Source organism: Hemicordylus capensis, chromosome 2, assembly GCF_027244095.1.
Source record: "Hemicordylus capensis ecotype Gifberg chromosome 2, rHemCap1.1.pri, whole genome shotgun sequence".
Taxonomy (NCBI): Eukaryota; Metazoa; Chordata; class Lepidosauria; order Squamata; family Cordylidae; genus Hemicordylus; species Hemicordylus capensis.
The window spans coordinates 217,135,486-217,161,533 of NC_069658.1; the positions used below are offsets into that span (position 1 = coordinate 217,135,486).

A 26,048-nucleotide genomic window follows, 5' to 3' on the forward strand; every position below is an offset into this window, starting at 1 on the left:
TACTTCTAAAAGATTATGTGCAGGAGCCACAGTGATGTGAATTTTCCATAACATTTTGCATTAGAACATTTCCCTTTGCTGTAAATCAATTGTGATCTGACTGAATGTGACTGGACCCGCCACCGGGCCTTCTAAGTGGCTGCCCCACGGCTTTGGAATATTCTCCCTGTCAAAATAATAGTATCTTAAAAGACCTTCAAGATGCACCTATTTTCTCAGGCTTTTAGTTAAAATTAATTTTAAACTGTTTTCATTGCTTATTATTCTGTGAAACAGGTCTTAATTGTTTTCATTCTGCTAAATTGATTTAACTGTTTTATCTTGTTCTATATTGTGTGTCTTGTGTATACTGCCTGGAGATACACATATCACGTGGTACATACATAAGAACATAAGAACAGCCCTGCTGGATCAGGCCCAAGGAGGCCCATCTAGTCCAGCATCTTGTTTTACACAGTGGCCCACCAGATGCCTCTGGAAGCCACAGGCAGGAGTTGAGGGCATGCTCTCTCTCCTGCTGTTACTCCCCTGCAACTGGTACTCAGAGGTATCCTGCCTTTGAGGTGGAGCTATAGCCCTCCAATATAGGAGGTGGCCTATAGCCCTCCAATTATATTTATCAAATTTATACCCCGCCCAAACGTACGCCTCTGGGCGGCTAACAACAATTAAAACGCATATAGAAGTTAGAACAGTTCAATATATAATCCACACATATAAAAGTTATATGTGTTATATAACTAGTAGCTGATGATAGACTTCTCCTCCATGGAGTTATCCAAATCCCTCTTAAAGCCATCCAGGTTGTTGCCTGTCACCCCATCTTGTGGTAGAGAATTCCACAAGTTGATTATGTGTTGTGTGAATAAGTACTTCCATTTGTTGGTCCTAGATTTCCTGCCAATCTATTTCATGGGATGACCCCTGGTTCTACTGTTATGTGAGAGGGAGAAGACTTTCTATCCACTTTATCCACACCATGCATGATTTTATAGACCTCTATCATGTCTCCCCGCAGTGGTCTTTTTTCTAAACTAAAACCCCCCAGGTGTTGTAGTCTTGCCTCATAAGAAAGGTGCTCTAGGCCCCTGATCATCTTGGTTGCCCTCTTCGGCACCTTTTCCAGTTCTACAATGTCCTTTTTTAGATGTGGTGACCAGAATTGTACGCAGTACTCCAGGTGTGGCCGCACCATCGTTTTGTATAAGGGCATGATAATATTAGCCTTTTTATTTTCAGTCCCCTTCCTAATGATCTCTAGCATGGAATTGGCCTTTTTCACAGCTGCCGCACATTGAGTCAACACTTTCAATGAGCTGTCAACCACAACCCCAAGATCCCTCAGATCCCATCAACATATACTTGAGGTTGGGGTTTTTCATCCCAGTGTGCATCATTTTACACTTGCCAACACTGAACCGCATTTGCCACTTTGTCGCCCACTCCCCCAGTTTGGAGAGATCCTTTTGGAGCTCCTCACAAGAGTTTGGTATCATCTGCAAATTTGGCCACCTCACTGCTTACCCCTGCTTCTAGATCATTTATGAATAAATTAAAAAGTACTGGTCCCAGTACAGATCCCTGGCGGACCTCACTTCTTACTTCCCTCCATTCTGAAAACTCTCCATTTATACCTACCCTCTGTTTCCTGTCTTTCAACCAGTGAGCAATCCACACATGTACTTGTCCCCTTATCCCATGACTGCTAAGTTTCCTCAGGAGTCTTTGATGAGGAACTTTGTCAAAAGCTTTTTGGAAGTCCAGGTATACTATGTCAACTGGATCACCTTGATCCACACACTTGTTGACACTCTCAAAGAACTCCAAAAGGTTGGTGAGGCAAGATTTACCTTTGCAGAAGCCATGCTGGTTCTCTCCCAGCAGGGCCTGTTCTTCTATGTTCTTTACAATTTTATCCTTGAGGATGCTTTCCAACAATTTGCCTGGAACTGATGTTAAGCAAACCGGCCTGTAATTTCCTGGATCACCCCTGGATCCCTTTTTGAAAATCAGTGTTACATTTGCTACTTTCCAGTCCTCCGGTACAGAGCCTGATTGCAAGGATAAGTTATATATTTTAGCAAGGAGGTCGGCAATTTCACATTTGAATTCTTTGAGAACTCTTGGATGGATGCCATCTGGCCCTGGCAATTTGCTAGTTTTTAGTTTTTCCAGACAGTTTAGAACATCATCCCTTGTCCCTTCTATCTGACTCAGTTCTTTAGTCTCCATCCCCAAAAAGCCTCCTTCAGGAACAGGTATATGCTCAGTATCCTCTACCGTGAAGACGGACACAAAGAACTCATTTAGCTTCTCTGCAACCTCCATATCCTCCTTAATAATCCCTTTCACTCCTTCATTGTCTAATGGTCCAGCCACATCTGTGGCAGCTTTCTTGCTTCTGATGCAGGGTTTCTTAACCTTGGGCCCACAGATGTTGTTGGACTACAACTCCCATCATTCTTAGCCACAAAGGCCATGTCTGGGGATGATGGGAGTTGTAGTCCAACAACATCTGGGGGCCCAAGGTTAAGACACCCTTTTCTGGTGTATTTAAATTAGTTTTTGTTATTCCCCTTGATACTTTAAGCTAATTTTTCCTCAAACTCTCTTTTTGCCTCCCTTATTGTCACCTTGCATTTCTTTTGCCAGAGTTGTTGTTCCTTTCTGTTCTCTTCATTTGGACAGGACTTCCAATTTCAGAAGGAAGTCTTCTTCTCTTTTATGGCTTCCTTGATGTTACCTGTTTGCCATGCTGGCATCTTCCTGGACTCAGTGGTACCTTTCCTCCTTTTGGGTATGCAATCTAACTGGGCTTCTAGTGATATGATAAATGTGATATGATCAATATGATCAATAAGTTCTAATGTATACTATGTCAGTTTATTTGCTGAATATATATCTCAAAAGCGTTTCCAAGTTCCAAAAGCATTTCAATGGAAATATTTGATTAATAAACAATTCAATATCAAACATTAAATAATCAAATAAATATTTGATTAGGGAAATAACATCAAATAAAAAATTAAATAAACTGGATTGCCATGTCTCACAAATCCTTGCGAGTATTCCAATAAAAATAATGTTCAAGTCAAGTTTTGGATTTCTCATAGCTATTTCTGAAAGAGTTGGAAATGTTCTGATCCTTATGGATGCACAACTGAAGCACCTGCAAGAGAAAGGGAAATACCAGCAGACTTGGAGAAACCTGCAGATACACTGGTTTCACAGAAATAAGATACGAATCCGCCAAGGCCCTTTGCTCATCATCTTGGCCCTGTTCACACAGCCCCGCCATTGACTGAGATTAAGTTGGCAGGGACAAGAGACAGGGCCTTTTTGGTTGTGGCCCTTCAGCTCTGGAATGCCCTCCCAGAAGAGTTTCACCATGCTCCATCCCTTAAGGTTTCTAAAAGAGATCTTAAAACCGACTTCCCCTGCCAGCGGGGCAAAGAGGCACCTTTTAAAAGTGGAGATTCTCTTTATTTAGCATGGGAGAGCAACTGGCCCCTATCAAGTGTTCGCTGTAACAGGGATTCCCAGATGTTGTCGACTACAAATCCCACAATCCCCAGCCACTGCAGCTGGGGATGCTGGGAGTTGTGGTCAACAACACCTGAGAATCCCTGATACAGGGAACAGGCCCTGTCCATCCCGAGCACAGCATCCCTCCAGTGGCTGTTGCTGGTGTCTATCTTATATTTCATTTTAAGATTATTAGCCCTTTGGGACAGGGAGCCATTTTATTGATTTATATCAGGCCTGCTCAACTTAGGCCCCCCAGCTGGTTTTGGACTACAACTCCCATAATCCCCAGTCACAGTGGACAATAGCCAGGAATTATGGGAGTTGTAGGCCAACATCTGTAGGAGGGCCGAAGTTGAGCAGCCTTGATTTATATCTGTGTAGGCACAGTGGGGAAATGCTTGACTAACAAGCAGAAGCAGGGGTGTAGCAAGGTTGTAGTGGGCCCAGAGACAAGATTGTAAAATGCTCCCCGCCCCGAAGCTCAGCTCATGAAGTAAAGAGCATAGTTAGGTAGGTGTGTGTGTGTGTGTGTGTGTGTACACACACACACTCTTATGTGCCACAAGAGAACATCCTAAATTGTTTTTTTAAAGGTTTTGTAAATTGTGGACGATGCAAGTCATTGAATGGTACTAGAGAAAGACAGGCTGTTCTGGTACCTCCAGGTCTTAACACTCACATCAGTTTTGGAGGATTTCACATCAGTTTTGTCTGGGGGCCCCCCGAGGCAACAGACAACTGTCTCCCCTTGCCCTATTATAGTTACACCCCTGAGCAGAAGGTTGCCGGTTCAAATCCCTGCTGGTACTATATAGGGCAGCAGCGATATAGGAAGATGCTGAAGGGCATCAACTCACACTGCGCGGGAGGAGGCAATGGCAAACCCCTCCTGTATTCTACCAAAGAAAACCACAGGGCTGTCTGGGTGCCAGGAGTTGACACCGACTCGACGGCACACTTTACCTTTAAACTGCTTTGAGGACTTTTGTGGAAAAGTGATATACTCGCCATATTCGTTATCGTACTTGTTCAGAGAGGCCCTTTTATTCTACATGGTGTGTGTTGTTTTATTGTGTTAAATTATATTAATTTTATTGTCGTGAACCACCCCAAGTACTGGGTGGGGTGGGGGGGGCAGGATACAAATATCAAAGCTGCACCAATGTAGCTCAGTGGAAGAGAAGGCTCAGAAAGCAGTTTACATTAGCTCCACAACCAAGTGGGTGGATCAGATTTCATAGCTTTCCATGGCGTACAGTCTTCCAATATCATCATACACACACCCCCGCCCCAAATGAATGGGCAATGGGACACAAAATGGACTCTGTTCATATCTGGTTCCATTCATTCGCAAACTGTGGCTGACATCCAGACTACTGCTGTGCATGTGCAATGAGCAAAGTGGTGCATGCGCAAGGAGGTCATGGAGCTGCACAATCTCTTGTGCTTATATAACATTTTCTATGTAATGCAAAGACGTTCTTCTACCTTGGCAGTGTAATCCTGCCTTGTGGGATATTTCCCCCCCTATTTTTCTATAACAGTCATAAGAAATGCTACAACAATTAAACCATGAATATTCCCTTGTGATAAGATAGCATTAGCGGCAATTGTTAAATTATCAGGTTATGAGCTTCTGTTTGTTAATGTCTATATTCCCCCACTATGGGGAAACCCTTAAGCTGTAGACACCATACAAGTCATTTAATTTATGATGTGTTTTCAGTTTAGCAGAATATGTTACATGTGGATGTAAATACAGACTTGCTATTTTTGCAAATACCTCGTTGTCTTTCAATGAATCAACGCAATATGGATTAAATTAGAAAGATATATAATAGAACAGTGTATCATGAACTCAAGGACTCAAATTATCATAGGTGTTGGGAATTCTCTCTGGTAGCAGAAACCCTTTTTCATTATAGCAGAGTGCATAGAGGCACAACACAGCGGAATTTAGTTAAGGCATGTGTATATGCTGAGAGTAAAGCAACTTGGAGCCAGTTCATAGTTTCAAATCAATATATATGGCATTTATTAGAGAACTCCATTCTAGATAGGAAAGTGAGGAGTTAGGATCTCTAATCTATCTAGCTAGCTGTATGCAGATGGATTCTGCATCTTCTCTGCACACATGGTGCAGGTGAGAGGAGCTTGCATGTTGCAAGGTAGAAGCAACAGGAACAGAAAGGGAGTGAGGAAGTGCAAAGCAGGAAGGAAGGAAGTTAGTCCCTAAGAGTAGCAATCTACATTCCAAAGGGATAGTGTCAGAGCAGTAGAGAAGGGATGACCAGTGTCTTGACCCTCTAGCCCTCTGACTCACTAGTCTGTCCTCCACTGTCTTTGAGCCAAGAGACAGCGCAAAGTCCTTCACTTCCAACAATAGGTGGTGATTTTAATGCGAGATTAGGACCTAATAATGAAACCTTATATGACTGGTATTGTTCTCAGCCACTGGATGATTTGGAAACAGGGATTTTACTAAAACGTGTTGCCAAGAACATGGTTTGTAATTTTGTAAGTATACAGTAGGTCTGCAGCAATCTGTGAACTGTTTAGATTTATATAGGAACATAAGAAGCTGTCATATACGGAGTCAGACCATTGGTCCATCTAGCTCAGTAGTCTTCACAGACTTGCAGCAGCTTCTCCAAGGTGGTAGGCAGGAGTCTCTCTCAGCCCTATCTTGGAGATGCTGCCAGGGAGGGAACTGGGAACCTTCTGCTCTTCCCAGAGTGGTCCCATCCCCTAAGAGGAATATCTTGCTGTGCTTATACATGTAGTCTCCCATTCATATGCAACCAGGGCAGGTCCTACTTAGCAAAGGGGACAACTTAAGCTTGCTATGGAAGCAGATTATCCTGCAGAATACACCTTTTGGAGTGGCAATGGATTAGGCACTGTAGATTACGTAATTACCTCCCTAGAAACTATTAGAAGTTTATGGCAGAATATTGGCCAGAAAGTGATCACTTACCTTTAGCTACAAGACTAAATCCAAGTCCGGAATTAAGACAACTACTTTTGAAGAAGGCATATCGTCTGGATCTTGAGTCTGCGAGTGGCTGTGTGCGGGTTAAAAGGTCTAGACAAGCTGCTGAAGAAATTCAAGTGCTGTTAAACTCTGAGAAGGTGACAGCGTTACCAAGGGGAGTCTTGGCAGAGGGATTCAAGGAGACTATGATAGATCAATGTACTTTAATAATGCAGGAGTTACGAGGACATCTGGTCCATAGATCGATGGGGATGAGGGTTTAATAAAGAGATAAAATCTGGCTTGACAGAGAGTCCCAGGAAGCTAGATGACACCTAAATATTCTTTACAATGAATGTAAGATAAATCTGGATCTAATTATTCAAAACAAGTTGTTAGCTAAGCAAAAACAATATATGTGGTTACCTAAGATACAGAAGAGGGAGATGCAAAAGAAGAAGTGCGCTCAATTAATCCAAGCTATTAAAGGCAATAATATGTCTTTATTCTGGCATGTAACAGCAGGAACTCTGAAACCTTATAAAATGAAGATTGAATGTCATATTCCAGTGGAGCAAAGGGAAGCTTGTTTTCACGATCTTTATATATCATGAGATGAACTTCCCCTATCCACAGTAGGGAATTATATCCCCTAGTGAAGATTTGTTAAATCATATTGCTGAGTGGCCGGAGGTATCAGTCTCTGAGATTGGTGGTTTAATCTCCAAGTTAAAATCAGGGAAGGCCCCAGGAAGTGATGATGTTGCAGTAGAAGTATCTAAAGAAGATATTGACTTGTGGTCATTAACATTGGCCTCTTTATTTAAACACATCGATAGAACAGCTCATATACCTAAAGACTGGGGTTTAGCTATTATTGTCTCCATCTTCAAGCAAGGAAATAAAGAAGATCCAGCAAACTATAGACTGATTAGCTTATTGTGTGCAAAACATCTGTATATCCAATTGCAAGACTAGTGTGAATAGGAGGGAATTATAGTGGAGGAGCAAGCGGGTTTTAGGGAAGGATGTTCCACTATACACCAGGTATTGGTATTGCAACACCTCATAGAGAAGTACTTGCGTAAACCTAAATCTGCCCTCTATGTAGCCTTCATAGATTTTCGATTTGCATTTGGCTCCATTAGTAGAGGCACACTTTGGAGGAAATTAGCTGATTCCTCAGTTGATTGCTTCTATTAATTCATCAGTTCTACCAGGATAGCAGCCTGAGTTAGGTGTTTGTGACAAACCGTTTTGCCTCGAACCAGGGCTGGTTTGGACTGTGATTGAACCGAACCAGGCCCAGTTCAGCATGATAAAGGGGCTGGGCGGGGTAGGGGAGTGAGTCGGCAAGCTCAGCTGCTTACCTGGCTGGTGTGGCTGCCGGCTTTGCCGCTTGCCCTCTTGGTGGCCCCAAGCAGCAGGCTCCCCCATCTTTTACCGAGCCACCAGCTTGGTAAAAGAGGGGAAAGCACACTGCTTGGGGCTGTCGGGAGGGCAAGTGGCAGTGTTGGCAGCCACACCAGCCAGGTAAGCAGCTTGCTTACTCACTCTCCCCCCTTAAAGTGGTGCCCGGGGCACGTGCCCTGCCTGCCCCACCCTAGATATGCCCCTGCTGCCCAGCGTGGGCAAGTGTGCACGTACACAACTTTGTTCCATAGTGGGCAACTGTGCTGCACCCGTATGTTCTACTAAGTCTGGAGCGTACAGTCCAAAATAGTGTTGCACTAGTGCAAAATCCTTGCACTTGTGCAACAAAATGTGCAAGCTTTCTGCGGGACAACTTCTTCCTCCGTTTGCATTGCAGGGGACTTGTGCACAAGAGCACAACTTTGGGATTTTCAACAACTAGGCAATTTCCCTGCACGTACACAACTTTGTTCCGTGAGCATTTCATTAGCCCGGGTGTCAGTCACTGAAATAAGTTGGTTGTGACTAGTTGAAGTCATTAATTTCACTGGGACAGTCATAATGAACTTAGTCATGGATCCTGGCCTAAATCGGCAGTCATTTTTCGTGGTGGCGGCCATTTTTTCTAAAATCCACTTTTTGTTTTATTTATTTTTAAAGTGAAATGAATGGTCAGTGAAAATGAATCGAACTAGCAACCAAATAAAAACACACCATGGCTGGAAAAATGGAACAATGCCCTCTCTCCTGCTGTTACTCCCCTGCTACTGGTGAGAATTAGAAAGATCCCCCAACACACACACACACACACACACACACACACACACACACACACTTCCTACTTAGATCTCCCCTGCCACAAATTGTCATAACACAGCATTTCTAAACACACCTCCATCCCAAGATGGCCCCAACACAGCATCACAGATATTGTCTGGGAATACAAATATGACAGATATTTATTCGTCATATTGTCTGGTTAGTAAGGACAGGAGGGACAGTGCTCCTGCCCCAAACAAAAACAAACGAATTAATAAAGGATCAGACTTACCAACAGCAACCTTCAGAGCAGGGAGCTTCTTCCAGCTGCTCCTCCGCTGCCTGTAACTTCTTGTTTTGTTCTTACTGGCTGGAACAGTGGCTACTCAAGAAGTTCCAGCCAATCTGATTCCTCGGGGGCTCCTCCTAGCACTGCCCCCAGGAAGAACTAAAATAATGGGTTGAAAATGCTCTTCCTGGTTGCTTCAGGGAGTATATTTTTAATAATTTCCCCTTTCTTCCTGGGGGCAGTGCCAGGAAGAGCCCCCTGGGAATCAGATTGGCTGGAACCATTTGAGTAGCAGCTGTTCCAGCCAGTACGGCCAAAAGAGGAAGTTGCAGGCAGGGGACGAGGGGCTGGAGGAAGTTCCTTGCTCTAGAGGATTCCCTGGTTGATGGTAAGTCTGATCTTTACTAGCTTGTTTGTTTGGTGGGCGGGGAGATGCAATCCTTGCTTGCACATGAACCAATAAGTGCTTGGTATGTATACAATATTTATTTCAGGAATCTGATCTACTCAAGGACACAGACCATCAGGTGTCCTGGGAAAATTACAGTTCCTAGTAGCCCAGGTGCCAGTGGAGAGATGGTGAAAATAAATATATTACTTTTTATTAACACCTTGTCCTCTTTCCCTCCCTTGCTTTTGCTCTTCCACTTTCTCTTTCAGCTTGCAGCAGTCAAAGAAAGAGTCTCAGCTGGAAAAGTGACATTTAAAGATGAAACACCCACACATCCTTGGGCACAACAGGGAACCATAAAACGAATTGAAACAAAGGTAGGCCTGACCCAACAGCATGGTCATAGCCATGTAAAATGTTTCCCAAAACAGTGCTATCATAGCTGTGATAGCTGTTATACAATGGCATTTGCTATCTGGACATATTTGGTAGTTGACATGCAATGGTAGATAGTATCTGACCATGTTTGGAAGTTGATATGCAATGGCATTTAGTATCTGGATGATGTTTGATAACTGACATGCAATATGTAGTAACTAGATTTGGAAAATAATATTCTCCTGCATTATTTAGAATAAAGGTAAGTGTGCCGTCAAGTCGATTTCGACTCCTGGCGCCCACAGAGCCCTGTGGTTTTCTTTTGGTAGAATACAGGAGGGGTTTACCATTGCCTCCCCCCATGCAATATGAGATGATGTCTTTCAGCATCTTCCTATATCACTGCTGCCCAATATAGGTGTTTCCCATAGTCTGGGAAACATACCAGTGGGGATTCGAACCAGCAACCTTCTGCTTGTTAGTCAAGTAGTTCCCCGCTGTGCCACTTAAGGTACCCATTCTATTAAATGCATTGGAGAATATTCTTTTACAAATCTAGTAATAACTAGCCATGTTTGACAGTTGGCATGCAATGATATTTAGTATCTGGCATTGTTTAATAGCTGATCTGCAGTGGCACATATTATATGACTATGCTTGAGAGCTAAAATGCAATGGTAGATAGTATGTCGCCATATTTGATAGGCAATGATACAGTCGTTTTTGCTACTTTACAGGTGGGGGTCATTATGGCCAAAAAACAAACAAACACACCCTTAAATGTGAGAGCCATTTCTCACTGCTGACATCACTTTTGTCAGTACTGGGAGGTCCCTTTAGGAGAAATGGAGACCTCTTTTAAGAACTCTCGGAGGAAACAAAAGGAAGGACTTTTTCACAAAGTGCACAATTAATCTATGGAATTCTCTGCCACAGGATCTGGTAATGGCCACTAGCTTGGCGGGCTTTAAAAGGGGCTTAGAGAAATTCACAGAGTACAGGTCTATCAATGGCTGCTAGTCTGATGGCTATAGACCACCTCCAGCCTCAGAGGCAAGATGCCTCTCAATATCAGTTGCAGGGGAGTAGCAGCAGGAGGGAGGATCTGCCCTCAACTCCTGCCTGTGGGCTTCTCAGGGGCATTTGGTGGGCCACTGTGTGAAACAGGATGCTGGACTAGATAGGCCTTGTGCTTGGTCCAGCAGGGCTGTTCTTATTTTATTATTATTATTATTAATAATCATATTTTTATACTGCCTGATATGTATATTTCTAGGCGGTGTACAAAATTTAAAATATTTAAAAGTCACAAATCAAATACAGGACAATAAAAACAATAGAAAAAATTATTAGAACTAGTTTTTAAAATTATGTTCTTACTGGTCACCTCACAGCTGATGCCTAACTCCAGATCATTTATGAACAAGATAAAAAGCACTGGTCCCAGTACCTATCCTCACTGTGGCAAGGGAGGATGGGAGTAGTAGTCCAACAAAATCTGGGCCCCCTCTTTTGTTCTAGTAAATAATAAGTTTATTGTTGTGACCACTGGTCATAATATAGCATAACCTAGCATACATAAAGCATGACACAGAAGAGAAACAAAAAAGAACTCAACGTACCATAGAGTTATGTCAACAGTCTACTTAAGCTAAAACGAATGCTACAATTTAGGACAGAGCAAGGCAGCTATAAAATTCTTTCTGAGTTTGAAAGACAGTAAAGCCAAGGTGACAACTTGACAACTGGCATGTGGAAACACATCAGCAAGAAGATAAGTCAAACATTCAAATTGTTCTGAACTATTTCTAGTTGGGCAATAACCTTCACGTCCCACCCCCAAATCTCAGCACCATAAAACATCTGAGATATCCCCTTACCCTGAAATATTTTGAGTGTAGGGGCTAAGTGCCCTCCTTTAGGCTTGACTAGCAAGCCAAAGGTTGCCAGTTTGAATCCCCTCTGGTATGTTTGATGGGGAACACCTATATCGGGCAGCAGCAATAAAGGAAGATGCTGAAAGGCATCATCTCGTACTGCATAGGAGGAGGCAATGGTAAACCCCTCCTGTATTCTACCAAAGACAACCACAGGGCTATTTGGTCTCCAGACGTCGACACTGACTCGATGGCACACTTTACCTTTACCTTTAGAATAGAAACATTTCAAAAGGAAATCCCCAGATTTTTGAAAGAAGAGCATTGTTCTCATTATTATTATTATTATTATTTTGCATTTATATCCCGCTCTTCCTCCAAGGAGCCCAGAGCGGTGTACTACATACTTGAGTTTCTCCTCACAACAACCCTGTGAAGTAGGTTAGGCTGAGAGAGAAGTGACTGGCCCAGAGTCACCCAGCTAGTATCATGGCTGAATGGGGATTTGAACTCAGGTCTCCCCGGTCCTAGTCCAGCACTCTAGCCTCTACACCACGCTGGCTCCTTTATTGGGTGTTAACTGACCACCTATGGTTGATGTTACTACTACCAAAGACTACTACTTCTGTTCTGTCGTAATTGATCCACAGTTTCTCCTTTTCACAATAATCAGTCAATCTGGCCAACATTCTCATCAGTGCAGGAGATAAGTGCCATATCGTTGGCATACATTAAAATTGAGACTCTAAGAGAAAGACCCCCCCCCCTTCTCTCTCTTCTCTCCCTTGGCTCCCATCAACTTCACTTTTAGCCCTGGATGATAGAGAATTCTGTTGCCCCTGCTGCGGGAACGTCAAAAGCATCCGAGGTAGTCGAGAGACAAAAGGAAGCAGCTACTAATAAGACCATGGACAACCGCCCCTCCCAGACTCTGCAAGCCTCCAGATCCTCAATGATCAATAGCATCAATGCCTTTGTGGAATCCCCAATTGGGCAGGTCTTTGCCACCACCATCGACAGAGCGCTGGACAAATCAGAGGAATGGTTGGATTATTGTCTTCCTCTGCGAGAGGCCCAAGCTGGTGAGAAATGGGTCACAAGGTTCAGTGTCTGTCTAGCTTAGTATTGTCTACCCAGACTGGCAGCAGCTTCTTCAAGGTTACAGGCAGGCAGAGGCGCACTAACCCCCGGACCTTGGGGACCTGGTCTGGTCCTCCAAGGTCCAGGGGAACTTCCAAATGGACGGGGCCAGAGTTTAAAAACTCTTACTGTGGCCAAGGGGTGGCTGCGGCTGGGGGTGTGGGGTGTGAGCAGGAACGACACTGACCCCATCTGTTTGAGCCAGCGTCTTGAAGCAACTGCGAGGCGCGCAAAGGAAGTTTCAGGGAGCCTCATGTGGGGAGGGGGCTCGCGGCTGGGAGTCCAGGCACACGTTACCTTGGTGTACCCTTGCAGGCAGGAGTCTCTCTCAGCCCTATCTTGGAGATGCCAGGGAGGGAATGTGGAACCTTCTACATGCAGGTGCTCTTCCCAGAGCAGCCCTATCCCCTAAGGGGAATATCTTACAGTGCTCACACATGTAGTCTCCCATTCAAATGCAAACCAGGGTGGAGCCTGCTTAGCAAAGGGGACAATTCATGCTTGCATGAATTGCTTAGCAAAGAGGACAATTCATGCTTGCGACCACAAGACCAGCTTTGTGTGTGTGTTTATTAGTTACAAAAAGTGTGTTCCATGTTCTTTGAATTATTTATTGTTAAATTTAAAGAAAGACCGAAGGACATGAATGTCAAGGTAACAAATGAAGTTTTGTCAAGTGTAAGAATAAGAACAAAAGAATAGCCCTGCTGGATCAGGCCCAAGGCCCATCTAGTCCAGCATCCTGTTTTACACAATGGCCCACCAGATATTTATTTAAATCAAGTGATTTTAAAAACTAGCATAAATTTAGATCTCTATGGTGGTTTATAACCGCCCTGAGCCATTTTGGAAGGGCGGTATATAAATCAAATAAATAAAAAATAATAATAAATAAATAATAAATATATCATTTTCCCCAAAAGGTGGTTCTTCAGATCTGGGACCACTGTTAAGTCCTGGTTTCATGCAATGTCTTCACAATTCGGGTGTGCCCTAATCCAAACTCCACGAGCCTCGGAAGAATTCTACTTCCGCTCATGGTTAAAAAGAAACCCTGGTTGGTCGTGACATCCGAACTGACTGTTGTTGGTTTAGTCTAACCAACTTCCTTGAAATTAACCAAGAAGTGATGGCCCACTTCAAACTCTGGGTTCAGGTATTGGTTTATTTCAAATAGGTTGGTTGGAATACACACAGATTGGTCAGTTTGGACATCGATTCGTGACCTGTCTGAAAACCTCTAATGGAACAAGGCTGATTCACTGTTCTCCTGTTGAACAGATCTGACACTCAGGAAACCTCTTTTAATATCTAGCCTATATCTGCTGTGTAACAAACACAATATAAGCACACACACACACCGCCATGAACAGAACTCCCCAGATGACCACTTTTGGCGTGCATATACCTACCAACCGGTAAGATTAGCTAAGTAGCCTCTTGCACACCAGATCAAGTCAGAGCAGCTAATAATGGTAGACCAGGGTTCTCACACTTAGCTCCCTGGGTGATGTTTGAGGTTAATGATTTTAGTTTGAGTTCTTTAGGGATTGTTTGGCTGAACCCCAACAGGTCTTTGTTACCGTGGGTGGACTACAACTCCCATCATCCCCTGCCTTCACCACTGCAGCTGTGGGTGATGGGAGTTGTAGTCCAACAACACCTGGGGACCCACATCTGAGAACCTCTGATTGCTCTAAAAACCTCTTAAGGGCTTCTTTAATCCCAGACCAAAGGACAAGACGATTGTAAAGTGGGCCACAACTTTATTGATTAACATGCAATTTAAGGGATTGACGTTCCACCCCCTACAGTGCAGAAGCTAAAGATTCACTGCTGCCATGTGAATCAAACCTAGGAACATAGGAAGCTGCCATATACTGAGTCAGAACATTGGTCTATCTAGCTCAGTATTGTCTACCCAGACTGGCAGCGGCTTCTCCCAGGTTGCAGGCAGGAATCTCTCTCTGCCCTATCTTGGAGAAGATGCCAGGGAGGGAACTTGGAACCTTCTGCTCTTCCCAGAGCGGCTCCATCCACTAAGGGGAAAATCTTACAGTGCTCACACATCAAATCTGCCTTTCATATGCAACCAGGACATACCCTGCTTAGCAAAGGGGACAAGTCATGCTTGGTACCACAAGACCAGCTCTCCTCTCCAAAAACATAAGATAGACACCAGCAACAGTCATAGGAACATAGGAAGCTGCCATATATTGAGTCAGACCACAGGTCCATCTAGCTCAGTATTGTCTACACAGACTGGCAGCGGCTTCTCCAAGGTTGCAGGCAGGAATCTCTCTCAGCCCTATCTTGGAGATGCTGCTAGGGAGAGAACCTGGAACCTTCTGCTCTTCCCAGAGCGGCTTCATCCCCTAAGGGGAATATCTTACAGTGCTCACACATCAAATCTCCCATTCATATGCAACCAGGGAGGGATTCCACCCCCCCCCCCCGCCACATGGCTCCTGGAGGAGCACAGCAGCAGTGGTCAGTGGAGAGTAGCGACACTCAGGAGTTGAACACAGCTGATGCATCTCCACACACAACCTAAGCATATAGGGCAACATTTAAGATCCAGGCAGCACCCACCCTACGGCCAACTGCTGTCCATCTTAGCCCACCTACTGTCAAGGCGCCTGCTTTAGGGATTGCCAACCCCAAGCTGCAAAGCCTTTAAGGCTGGTGATTCCACAGCAGACTGGAGTCCAGCCTAACCAGGCTGGTGATTCCACAGCAGACTGGAGTCCAGCCTAACCAGGCTGGTGATTCCACAGCAGACTGGAGTCCAGCCTAACCAGGCTGGTGATTCCACAGCAGACTGGAGTCCAGCCTAACCAGTGCTCCCTGAGCCACATAGCCTCTACGGACTGGCAGGGATTCCTCCACACACCCCACACATGCCTAAAGGTGCTCACCAACCCTACTCTACACCACATGTATAAACCTCACTGTACCAGCTGTTTTGACCAGGAAACCTAACTCTCTAAGGTCCATAGTGTAGGGCAGGCAAGAAAGATTCCCAGCCAAGGCCAATTTGCCGAGAGCCAAAAAATTCCTACTCCCGCTTCCCCTGGAAAACAACCAACTGAAGCCCACACTGTGTCCAGGGACGGGTGGGAGGGGTCACTTCTCAAATGCAGACTGAGGGGATTGGAGCACGCACAGCCGAAGCAACGGCCATGCTAGCCACAGCCCACTGGCCAATCAGAGGCCTATCCTTGCCTTGTGCCTCGTTATGAGGCTGGGGCAAAGAGCCGGCCATAACTTCAATATTATTGTGGTCTATGATGTTTCTCTCAGCCCACTCTAAGAAATCAATGGAAGAACGTGACGGCGACGACCTCAGCGAGGAAGGCTGCTTCATGAGAATAAGCTTGCTTTCCAACAAGGTGCGTGACCGGGCCTTCCAATATGCACTGCAGCAGCTCCGATCGGCCCGGAAGGACACCCATGCGAACCTCTCACTGCTTGATCAGGCCTTCAACCTGGTAGGTAGAAATGAGGACGGAAGCTAATGAGCACCCGTTTTCTCCCAATGTCAAACATCTCCTCCACAAATGTCATAGGAAGCTGCCTTCTACTGAGTCAGACCATTGTTCCATCTAGCTCAGTATTGTCTACACAGACTGGCAGCGGCTCTCTAAGGTTACAGGCAGGAATCTCTCCCAGCCCTTCCTGGAGATGCTGCCAGGGAGTGAGCCTGAGGCCGTCTGCTTGCAAGCGTGCAGAGGCTCTTCCACTGAGCTATGGCCTCATCCCCTAAGGGGAATATCTTACAGTGCTCACGTGGTAGTCTCCCATCCTAATGTAAACCAAGGCAGACCCTGCTTAGCAAAGGGGACAATTCATGCATCCTATCACAGACGATCCCTGGCTACCAGATATTTGATGCCTGCATTCAAAAGCCTATTAATTTATTTAGTATTTTTGTTACCAGGCTCACAAATTTTGGGCATCAGTATCATTTTGGGGGATGAATGATCATAGTGATTCTGGCCCCCTATAGATGGAAAACAGGTGATAGTGTTATTGCACTTACAACTATGTGTGTGTTATCACTCCTCCTTTATCCCTACCCCAAACAGCTAGAGTAAAATTGCAGTCACATATGCACAGAGCAAAGGGTCAGGATTAGGGTAGCAATGAACACATCGTTGTACCCTCTCCATAGTAATCTTTGGAGGATATTTCTGCCAATTTTCATTTCCATTCTTCTGACAAAATGGATACAATTTTATAGCAGTAGTTTTTAAAACTTTTAAAAGATTTTAAAATGCTGCTGCTGCTACTAGGGATGTGCACAAATCGATTTTTGCCATTCGATTCAAGTTCAAACCTAATTAGCCTGTTTCGATTCAAACTCGAATCTGCTACCTCCAATCTGGGGGCGATTTGCTTCAATTTGATTCAAATTGGAACTGATTTGCAGAGGTGCACTAACTCCCGGAACCTGGTCTGGTCCGCCAAGGTCTGAGGGGGGGGGGGGGCTTCCAAGTGGCCAGGGCTGGGGGCCTCCAGCAGCCACCCCGTACCTGCCCCACCAAAGCTCTGCTTAAAAAAAAAAATCTTACCGCAGCCAAGGGGTGGCTGGGGCGGGGGGGGAGCAGAGCGGAGCGGTCCTTCTCCCTTCTCCCCCCACTCCCTGTGGCAGTGTGGACCAGGAGCGATGCTGGGCCCATCCGTTCGGGCCAGCGACTTTAAGCAATTGCGAGGCACACCTGCACAGTTGAGATTGTCGCAAGTCCGTGATGTCACATTCTCCATCATGCTCACTACCACAAGACCAGCTCCCCTCTTTCTCAGTCCGCATAAGCTGCAGGGAATGTTCAAGTGCACAATTGTGCAACATCAGCTATGTGGTCTTCTTGTGGGTGCACAACATTGTTGCGCAAGCACAGCGCTACTCCCAACATCAGCCAGTACCGTCAAGTTCTGCATGCTTCCTTGGTATGTCAGCCTTACCCTCCTCCGTGGCACACAGCCTAATCATAAGCTCTGTGTATGTGTTTCCCTCCCCAGCCAAACTGACCTTCCATTACCCTCACAGCAACCGCACTGCTTTTCAGCATGCCACAACTGATCTTGTCCCTCCCACAATGAGAACATTCCATGGCATCACAGAAACATAACCAATGTCTGGGCGGGGCGGGGATGTAATGGCTCCCAGAGAGCAGGGGCCAATTGGATTTTGGGGTGCGGGGGGGGGGAACCTCTGCAACATCTTGTTGTTCTCTTGTTTGCTTGTCTTTCTCACCTCCCCCAGGCAGGGCCTCAGAGTTTTTGAAGGGAGGGGGTTTGGTTCACCCAAGTCCTCCTCCTCCGGGGTCACTGTGGCAGTCTCTCTCCAGAGGCCTCCACCACTCGCCCTCCAACTGCCCCTCGTCACTGGCCGAGCCTGCCTTAGATCCCTCCTGACAACTGATGCATCCCACGCCCCTGCTAATTGGACCTCTGCCCTGCCATAGCAGGCTGCTCTCACCCTTATCCCCCTCAGCTCTGCCTATCTGCTGCTGCTGCCAGTTCCAAGTTCCAGGTTCCAAGTTCCCTCCTTGGCAGCATCTCCAAGATAGGGCTGAGAGAGACTCCTGCCTGTAACCTTGAAGGAGCCGCTGCCAGTCTGTGTAGACAATACTGAGCTAGATGGACCAATGGTCTGACTCAGTATAAGGCAGCTTCCTATGTTCCTATGTTGTTGTCACCATGATGGTAAGTTTCTCTATTTTTTCTTTTCTGTCTGCTAGATAGAAAACCCTCATGCCCCGAGTCTTCCCAATTTCCCATATGTGTCGGAGAAGCTGCAAAACCTCTGGGCCCAGTGGAATCCAAGAAACATCTTGTCCAGCAGCAAGCTGTCATCTGGAGGACCCAGCAGAGAGGCCATCACTTTAGTGCCTGAGGTATCTTGGTGAGGAACAGGGGAGAAGAGGGCAAACATCATGAACTATGAAAGGTTGCTGAGGAAACCGCTTTCCATCGGGGAAATAGATGACTCTGAAGCAGTCTGGGCTTAGTGGTTATAGTGCAGCAGTAGTACTAGAACCTCAGCCCTGCCCCTAGTAGTAATGGATGAAATTACGGTTACCAGGTTTCCTGTGGCTCAGATGCCGATATGCATGGGGTGCAGTGATGGTCATCACTAGCCTAGATGGCTTTAGATAGCGGGCACTGTCTTTGTTCACTTAGAAACATTTTCTCTTTCCTTTTAGCAGCTGGAGCTGAAGGCTTTGGGTCTGACCCAGACGCTGGCCCACCAGCTATACGAAACATACCACAACTTGCTGCCGCATATCTCTGAACTCCCTGCACACCTCCAGGGTAAAGTGATCCAGGTCTATCACAACCTGGAGGAGATCCAGTCTCACTTTGCCAAATTCAAATCCCTCAAGGAGATGCCTGCCAGCTTGCTCTCCCAAAGCCGGGCGAAAATGAACAGCGCTCGGGAGACGCTGGATGAGCTCTTGGATTTTGTGGCATCCAACCCTCGTCCTCAGTGGCTGTCCTCAGCTTATGCCCAGAGGGCCAGGGCCCTAGCAGCAACAGACAAGCCACCCAGTGGGGAAAGCCCCGAGAGCAGAACCGGAGGGCAGAGCTCCACAGCCCAGCTACCACCAGCTTAATTCTCCGCCTGTCTTGTGAATAGCTGATCCTGAGGTTCTGCTCCCAAATAAAGACCCCTCCCGAGAAGAAGGTGTTTGCACATTCCTTAATGGTGTCCTCCAGTGATTTCCTCGCCCTAAATAGATTGTCAGATTTAGGAGTCCAAAGGCAAGCTAGAAGGCGTGGATGGATGATTTGAGAATTTCGTTGTGCTGAAAGATTTGAGCTGGGACACAGGCAGTAGTTCTTCAGGTCCAGTAGAATTCAATGGATTCTCTCTGACACAGAGCTGAACTAGCAGGTCATGCCCCCTGATGTCAACACACCTGCTGGCCATGGCCCCTGAGGAGGGGCACAGCCTGCATTTATGAGATGGGGAGGATATCAGTGGGCTACAGGCCCATCCTTAGGGCCCCGTCACACTGGGAGGGGCCCTGCGGTGGCAGCCTCATGCCGCCTCGGCGTCACTTTAACGGTGCACGTCACTGGGGCCTTGGCCGAGCAGCAAAGCCGCCTGTGCACCCACCTCGGCTCCTGGCGGCGTGGTGGCAGCAGCCACCATCATGTGTGTGCTGCCTGGAGTGGCAGTGAACAGGGGCAGGATGCATGCCGCGTGGCAACACCCTACCAGGCAGGCAGGCGAGCGAGAAGGAGTGCTGTGCTGCTGGGGGAGGCTGGAGCTGGCTGGACTTTGGGAGACAGGAGCAGCAGGCAGCAGCGACAGACAACAGAGACCCGCTGGACAGTAACACTTAGGGCGATACTCTGCTTTTTGTTGCTGCTATTCAGCCTCATTTAAGATTTCTTTACTTCATAAGCTGAGCTTCAGTGAGGGGGGCGCCCCATTTTAAAATCTTGTCTCTGGGCCCACACCAACCTTGCTACGCCCCTGCCTCTCCCCTTCCCTAAGGAAGGTTCCCTCGTTTTAAAAGATCCTTGCCAATGTTGCAAATGCTGGCCCCAGAGGCTCTGGGGCCCTCTCCCTGGGCTGGCAGGTTTTCAAGGAGACTCCTCCAAGTCAGAAGATGAAAGCATGTCGCATGAAAGACAGACGAAGAGACCTTTCTGGAAGAAACTGAATCAGTCTATGCTTCTCGATTTGAATGTAGAAAATCCCATTATACAGACAGCAGTGGAAAGACCCAACTGTAATCTTGAGGTGTCATGTCTGCTTTTCAACGTTTAGTCCACATAACTTAGCCATTTCCCCACAAATTTTATTTTAAAAAACAACAACAACCTGACACACTTGTTGAGCAGGAGAGTCTGAGTGTAAAAATGCCCCTTCTAGCACAAATAGTACAAACAGAAAGGCTTGAGAAGCCACAGAAGGCTGAAGAGGGGGGCAGGTGAAATAACATGATAGACTACTGTTTTACCTCTCCACCCATAAAACACAGGCACTCCTGTGCCTGTAGTAATATTTATTGGCATTAAGATCTCCCTACAAGGAGCCCAGAGTGGTGTACATGGTTTTATGTTTATCCCCACAACAACCCTGTGAGGTAGGTTAAGTTGAGAGATAAGGGACTGGCCCAGAGACACCCAGTGAGTTTCACGGCTGAGTGGGGATTTGAACATAGGAACATAGGAAGCTGCCATATACTGAGTCAGACCTTTGGTCCATCTTGCTCAGTATTGTCTTCACAGACTGGCAGTGGCTTCTCCAAGGCTGCAGGCAGAAATATCTCTCAGCGCTATCTTGGAGACGCTGCCAGGGAGGGAACTTGGAACCTTCTGCTCTTCCCAGAGCGGCTCCATCCCCTGAGGGGAATAGGGAACGCTTCACGAATTTGCGTGTCATCCTTGCGCGGGGCCATGTTAATCTTCTCTGTATCGTTCCAATTTTAGTAGACGTGCTGCCAAAGCGAGCAGCCATGGCAACTTGGGCCATGAAGCTCCTAGTCCAACACTCTAATCACTAGATCACACTGGATGTATGGTTCTTGGTGATAATAAAGACACAGTCAATTATTAGGTCTAGGCCAAGGTTGCACATGCCGGCTAAAGTCAGAATGTCCATGAGAAGAAAAGCGGCAGGGGAAGGGAGTGAGTGGAGAGAGAAGGGAGGGGGCAGTAAACGGTTTCTGCCCTTGTTGCCCTGGAAACAGCAGTGAAATGGGCCTTTGCCAGGGCTGACTGGTGAAATCTTTTCTCCCTCCTAGAGAAGGAGAACTTTTTTGAAAGGGTAGCCATTACAGTTGAATGGTTTAACTCATGTCTCTGAGGTAAATAGGAGAATAGGCTCGATCACATACGCCTCACTCCTTCTGTTTTGCTTCATTTTACCTCAGAACTGTTAGGCCTCAATGCTCCAGTGTGGCTTTTACCAACCTCCACCCTTGTTCCTTGGGGAAGGACTCTGAGTTTCTTGTGAGGGCCAGTGGGCCCAGGACAGTTGCATTGTTATTCACAGATTTCAGCATGACAGGCAGACACTTAACAGGTGCAACTGGGGCTAGCATATGCGTGTGAAAGCCATGCCTGTACTTCAGCTGCTTGAGAGCCAGAACTCTAACAAGTAATTCTTCAACTCCCAAAATCACCATGTTTCCACCATGCCTGCTATATTTCCAGTTTTCATTTTAAAACGTTATGGCTTGTTTTAAACCCAAGCACTGATGTTTGCCTCTTTATCATACCTTGCAATGCTAAAACTGTGGTTGTTCTGAACAAACACATACCGAGTGTGGCACAGATGGCACCCTCTCTTTTCAAAAGCAAGGATATTCCTATTCAAGGCAAAAACAAAAAACTGTTGGTTTACAGGATAGTTGTGGGTGCGGCAGTTCCAGCTGAGCTCCAAAGAACTAGGACATTCAATGGATCGCAGTGTTCACACAATGAGGGCATGAGACCTGATGTCTGGTCGGAGGTATTGTAAAGTTGTGCCAAGTCAGTGTTGACTCCTGGCGACCACAGAGCCCTGTGGTTTCCATTCATTCATTCATTCATTCATTCATTCATTCGATTTCTATACCACCCTTCCAGAAATGGCTTTTGGTGGAACACAGGAGGGGTCTGCCATTGCCTCCTCCCGCACAGTATGAGATGATAGCTTTCAGCATCTTCTATATCACTGCTGCCCGATATAGCTGTTTCGCATAGTCTGGGAAACATACCAGCGGGGATTCGAACTAGCAACCTCTTGCTCTCTAGGCAACTTACTTCCCTGCTGCAACACTAGGTATTGTACTGGCCTACAAAACCATAACCATGGAAACACAATTTGGCTAGGTCCCCCGTGGTCCAACCCACTACATGTGTAGTCTGGTGGCAACAGCAGAAACTGGGGATTTGTGTTATAGCTGTGCTTAAGAATTTTGTAACATGTGCCTTTAAGCATATGGTGAGTGCAATTACACAGAGCACTGGGCATGGGGGATGTAAGCCATACTTCAGGTATAGAGATGATCATGCTTATATAACATTGTGAGGTCTTTCACGCAATCAAAAACTGTTCAACCCGGGTTTGGGAGCTGTGTGTGCTCCCAATTTTCCATTGTGTGGAAGCATGGTAAGATCAAAACCTGAGTAGAGGTGATTATGTGGAACCAAGGTAGGAGGAAAAGCTACCCAAGTGCTCTTCCTACCTGGCTTCCACACAATCACTTCTACCCAGGTTTTCCTCTAACCTTGCTTCCACATAACCAAATATAGGGAGCACACACAGCTCCCAAACGCAGGTAGAACACAGCTTTTGATTGTGTGAATGACGTGTGTGTGTGTGTGTGTGTGTGTGTGTGTGTGTGTGTGTGTGTAGCCCTCTGTTGGGTGGGGAATGAGTCAAATTTTCTGGCTCTTAAGGGTTGCTGTAGGACTGAGAGAGAGGAATTTGGAAGGATAGACTTTGAGAGAGAAAATAGAAGATGCTGAGTAGAAGCAAGGAATTTGGAAATCTAAGGCTGTGATCCTAGTCCTTGGGAATAAACCTATTGAACTCAGAGGGATTTCCAAGTAAACAAACGTTTTATTTATTTTATTATTTTTATTATTTATTTCTATTTTATTGGATTGGACAGATTGCAAGACTGTAGTTCCTACACACACATCCTTGGGAGGAAGTCCCATCAGTTTAGTGGGCCTTATGTCTGAGTAAACAGGCATAATGAGCAAATCATAAAGGGTTCACTAAGGGTAGTGTAGTGCAGTAGATAGATTTCTGGGTTAGACCATAAAATTGCAGGGTGGGGGAGGCTTCAGCATGCCTGGATATAAGCATGGAGACTGGTGGTAGCTCCCTCATTTGGCAGGAAGGAACTCTGCATATGCCCAGAGACCCTCTTTAGCATTAGTTGACATTTGCCAGGGATAACTCCTGGTGTGGATGTTAGGTTTGGGTTTTTTTAAATGACTTTTTAAAAAGCATATTGATCAATAATGAATAAAAATAAGTCCAAGGGCCTGGGACATATTACGCATGGGGTACTCAAACCTGGGTCTCCAGATGGTGGTGGACTACAATTCCCATCCTCTTTGGTTACAGTGCCTTTTATGGGAGTTGTAGTTCCACAGCATCTGGGGACCCAAGTTTGAGAATCTCTGTAGTAAGCCATAGTTTGGGTATGGCAGTCCAGCCTCAGGCATGACAATTACGGGTTTGGGAAAACTGGATTCTCTCCTCATAGCCCAATCTGGTGTGAGGCAAGTGCAGTCTATTTTGTGTGTGTGTGGGAGGCCCTCTAACATTGCATGGCAGGGGTGTATCTAGGATAGGGCAGGCAGGGCACATGCCCCAGATGCCACTTGAAGGGGGGCGCCACTTTAAAAAAAAATTTTTTTTTAAATGGCTGCCAAAAACAAAATGGCCACCACACATGCTCAAATGGCCTCTGCTAGGCCCTAGGCCATGCCAGGCCTCACAGAGGCCAGTTGAGCATGTGTGGCGGCCTCCAAAATGGCCACCAAGCCGATCTTTGCAGGCCCAAACAGGCCCAAAAATCAGCCCGGGACGGGCTGCGATAGTGAATTAAGAGACCAGTGCGGGGAGGGGGAACCTTTGCAGACCGCCCCCCCATGGCCTTTAGGAAGCCCCCCTGAAGGGGCTACATGTAAAAAAAAATTAGTTTAATATAATATAAGTCACTGTACACATATTCAGTTTGGCACTATGTACAAGAGAATAAGGGCTTGTGAATACTGAGCTGAATGGTGAGTTTGTCTTTGAATCAGTGTGAAATCCTTAGTATTAAGACCCACTGGGAGTTTCTTGCTCTCTTTCTCTCATTTTAACTGTCTTTCTGAAATACTAGAATATATTCCAAGCAGTGACACAGTTTACTCTGCATATCCTTTAATTATTTTAAGAGTATCCGAGAAAAGTCAAATTCTCCATTTATTTTTAAAACTTATTTAATAGTGATGCTACAATGCACAGTAGAGAATTAGACAGACACTTCTGTTTAGTTTTCCAGGTACACCTCCACTTAGTATTTGGGTATTTCATGAGCCCCATCATACTGAAATTTGTAGTTTCCCAGCATTTTTTGGTCTGGCTACGTCCACTGCTAAATAGTTTTTGAAATATTAAAAGATGAACAAGCTTGACTTGTATTTTTGAGCTGCTATTATGGTAAAGTTATCTGAAGGATTGGTGTCAGATGTTTGGACAGGGGGCACAATTTCAGTGCTTGCCCTAGGCGCTATTTTCCCTAGATATGCCTCTGATGGCAGGCATAAATCCAACAGGCTCATGGAGACTCAGAAGGACTGGACCTGGCAGCTTTGAGTGCACGATCAAGCTCTGGGATCCATGCCCTGGGCCCACATGTGTACCAAGAGTGTGCCCAGATATCTCTGCACTAGGAACAGTTAGAAGATCCACAGAATCATTTTGGAAGGAGTAACTGAGACAAGCACCAGGAAATCCCCAGGCTCAGGTCTGACTGTTGGCTAGGGCGACATGTGCTCACCCATCCAGGGGCATAGCTAGGGCAGAGGGGGCCCGTGTCCGCCCGTCTCCCCAGCAGCTCCTCGGAGTGAGGGAGATAATGGAGAAAATAGGGAGGGGTGGAGCTGGGGGGCCCAGGTTCTTGGAACCCATCAGCTCAATTATAGAGACACCCCTTGCACCCATCGTCACACCTGCCCCTGAGCAGGGGATGGACTAGAAGACCTCCAAGTTCCCTTCCGGCTCTAGAATTCTATCATTTTCAAAGGAAGCAGATTCAGGCTAGTCACCAGGTGAACCCAGTGAGGTTCTTCTGGCACCATCACTTTGTTCTTTTAGATGCCAGGTAAAGACCTTTCGGTTAACTCAGGCTTTTTAAAATTGATTTTTTAAACTGACTTTAAAAATGTGTGTTTAAATTGGTTTGTGCTGTATTTTGTGGGGTTGGGGGGCGTGATTTGATGCATTTTATGTGTTTTTATTGGGAGTTGTTTTGTGAGCCACCGAGAGAACAATTTGTTTTGGAGCAGCTAACAAATAATGTCTATTTATTCATCAATCATCATCATCATCATCATCATCATCATGATGAGGAATTTCCTGGCTGTAAGAGCTGTTAAACAGCCTGCCTCATGCAGTGGTAGGTTCTTCACTGGAGGTTTTCAGACAGAGGGTGGACATTCACCTGCCAAGGATGCTGCAGCTGACTCCTGCCCTGAGCAGGGGGTTGGACTAGAAGACCTCCAAGGGCCCATTCAGCTCCAACGCTCTATGAGTCTGTTCCTTGTGCCAAGATAACTGAGCATGAT

The 26,048-nt window shown here is 46.0% G+C and overlaps 1 protein-coding gene and 1 non-coding gene across 16 annotated transcripts in view; one reads left to right on the forward strand and one right to left on the reverse strand.

The window, feature by feature from the left end:
- The window catches only part of LOC128341782 (uncharacterized), a 39,204-nt gene extending 19,750 nt beyond the window's left edge, over positions 1–19,454 (forward strand). For 12 of the 15 annotated variants that reach the window (XM_053288311.1, XM_053288318.1, XM_053288315.1 and 9 more), the window contains 5 exons: positions 9,624–9,731; positions 12,421–12,691; positions 16,053–16,240; positions 18,494–18,649; positions 18,959–19,454. In XM_053288311.1, the coding sequence (XP_053144286.1) occupies positions 9,624–9,731; positions 12,421–12,691; positions 16,053–16,240; positions 18,494–18,649; positions 18,959–19,369 (1,134 nt within the window). In that variant the 3' untranslated portion in view covers positions 19,370–19,454. Of the gene's footprint in view, positions 1–9,623; positions 9,732–12,420; positions 12,692–16,052; positions 16,241–18,493; positions 18,658–18,958 lie in introns of all 15 variants that reach the window. The other 3 variants (XM_053288321.1, XM_053288324.1, XM_053288322.1) reach the window with 3 other exon arrangements.
- A 1,664-nt stretch (positions 19,455–21,118) lies between these two features.
- On the reverse strand, positions 21,119–21,224 carry LOC128348383 (U6 spliceosomal RNA). The gene has a single exon (XR_008318114.1). It is a non-coding gene; the product is annotated as a U6 spliceosomal RNA (small nuclear RNA).
- Between the last annotated feature and the right edge of the window lie 4,824 nt (positions 21,225–26,048).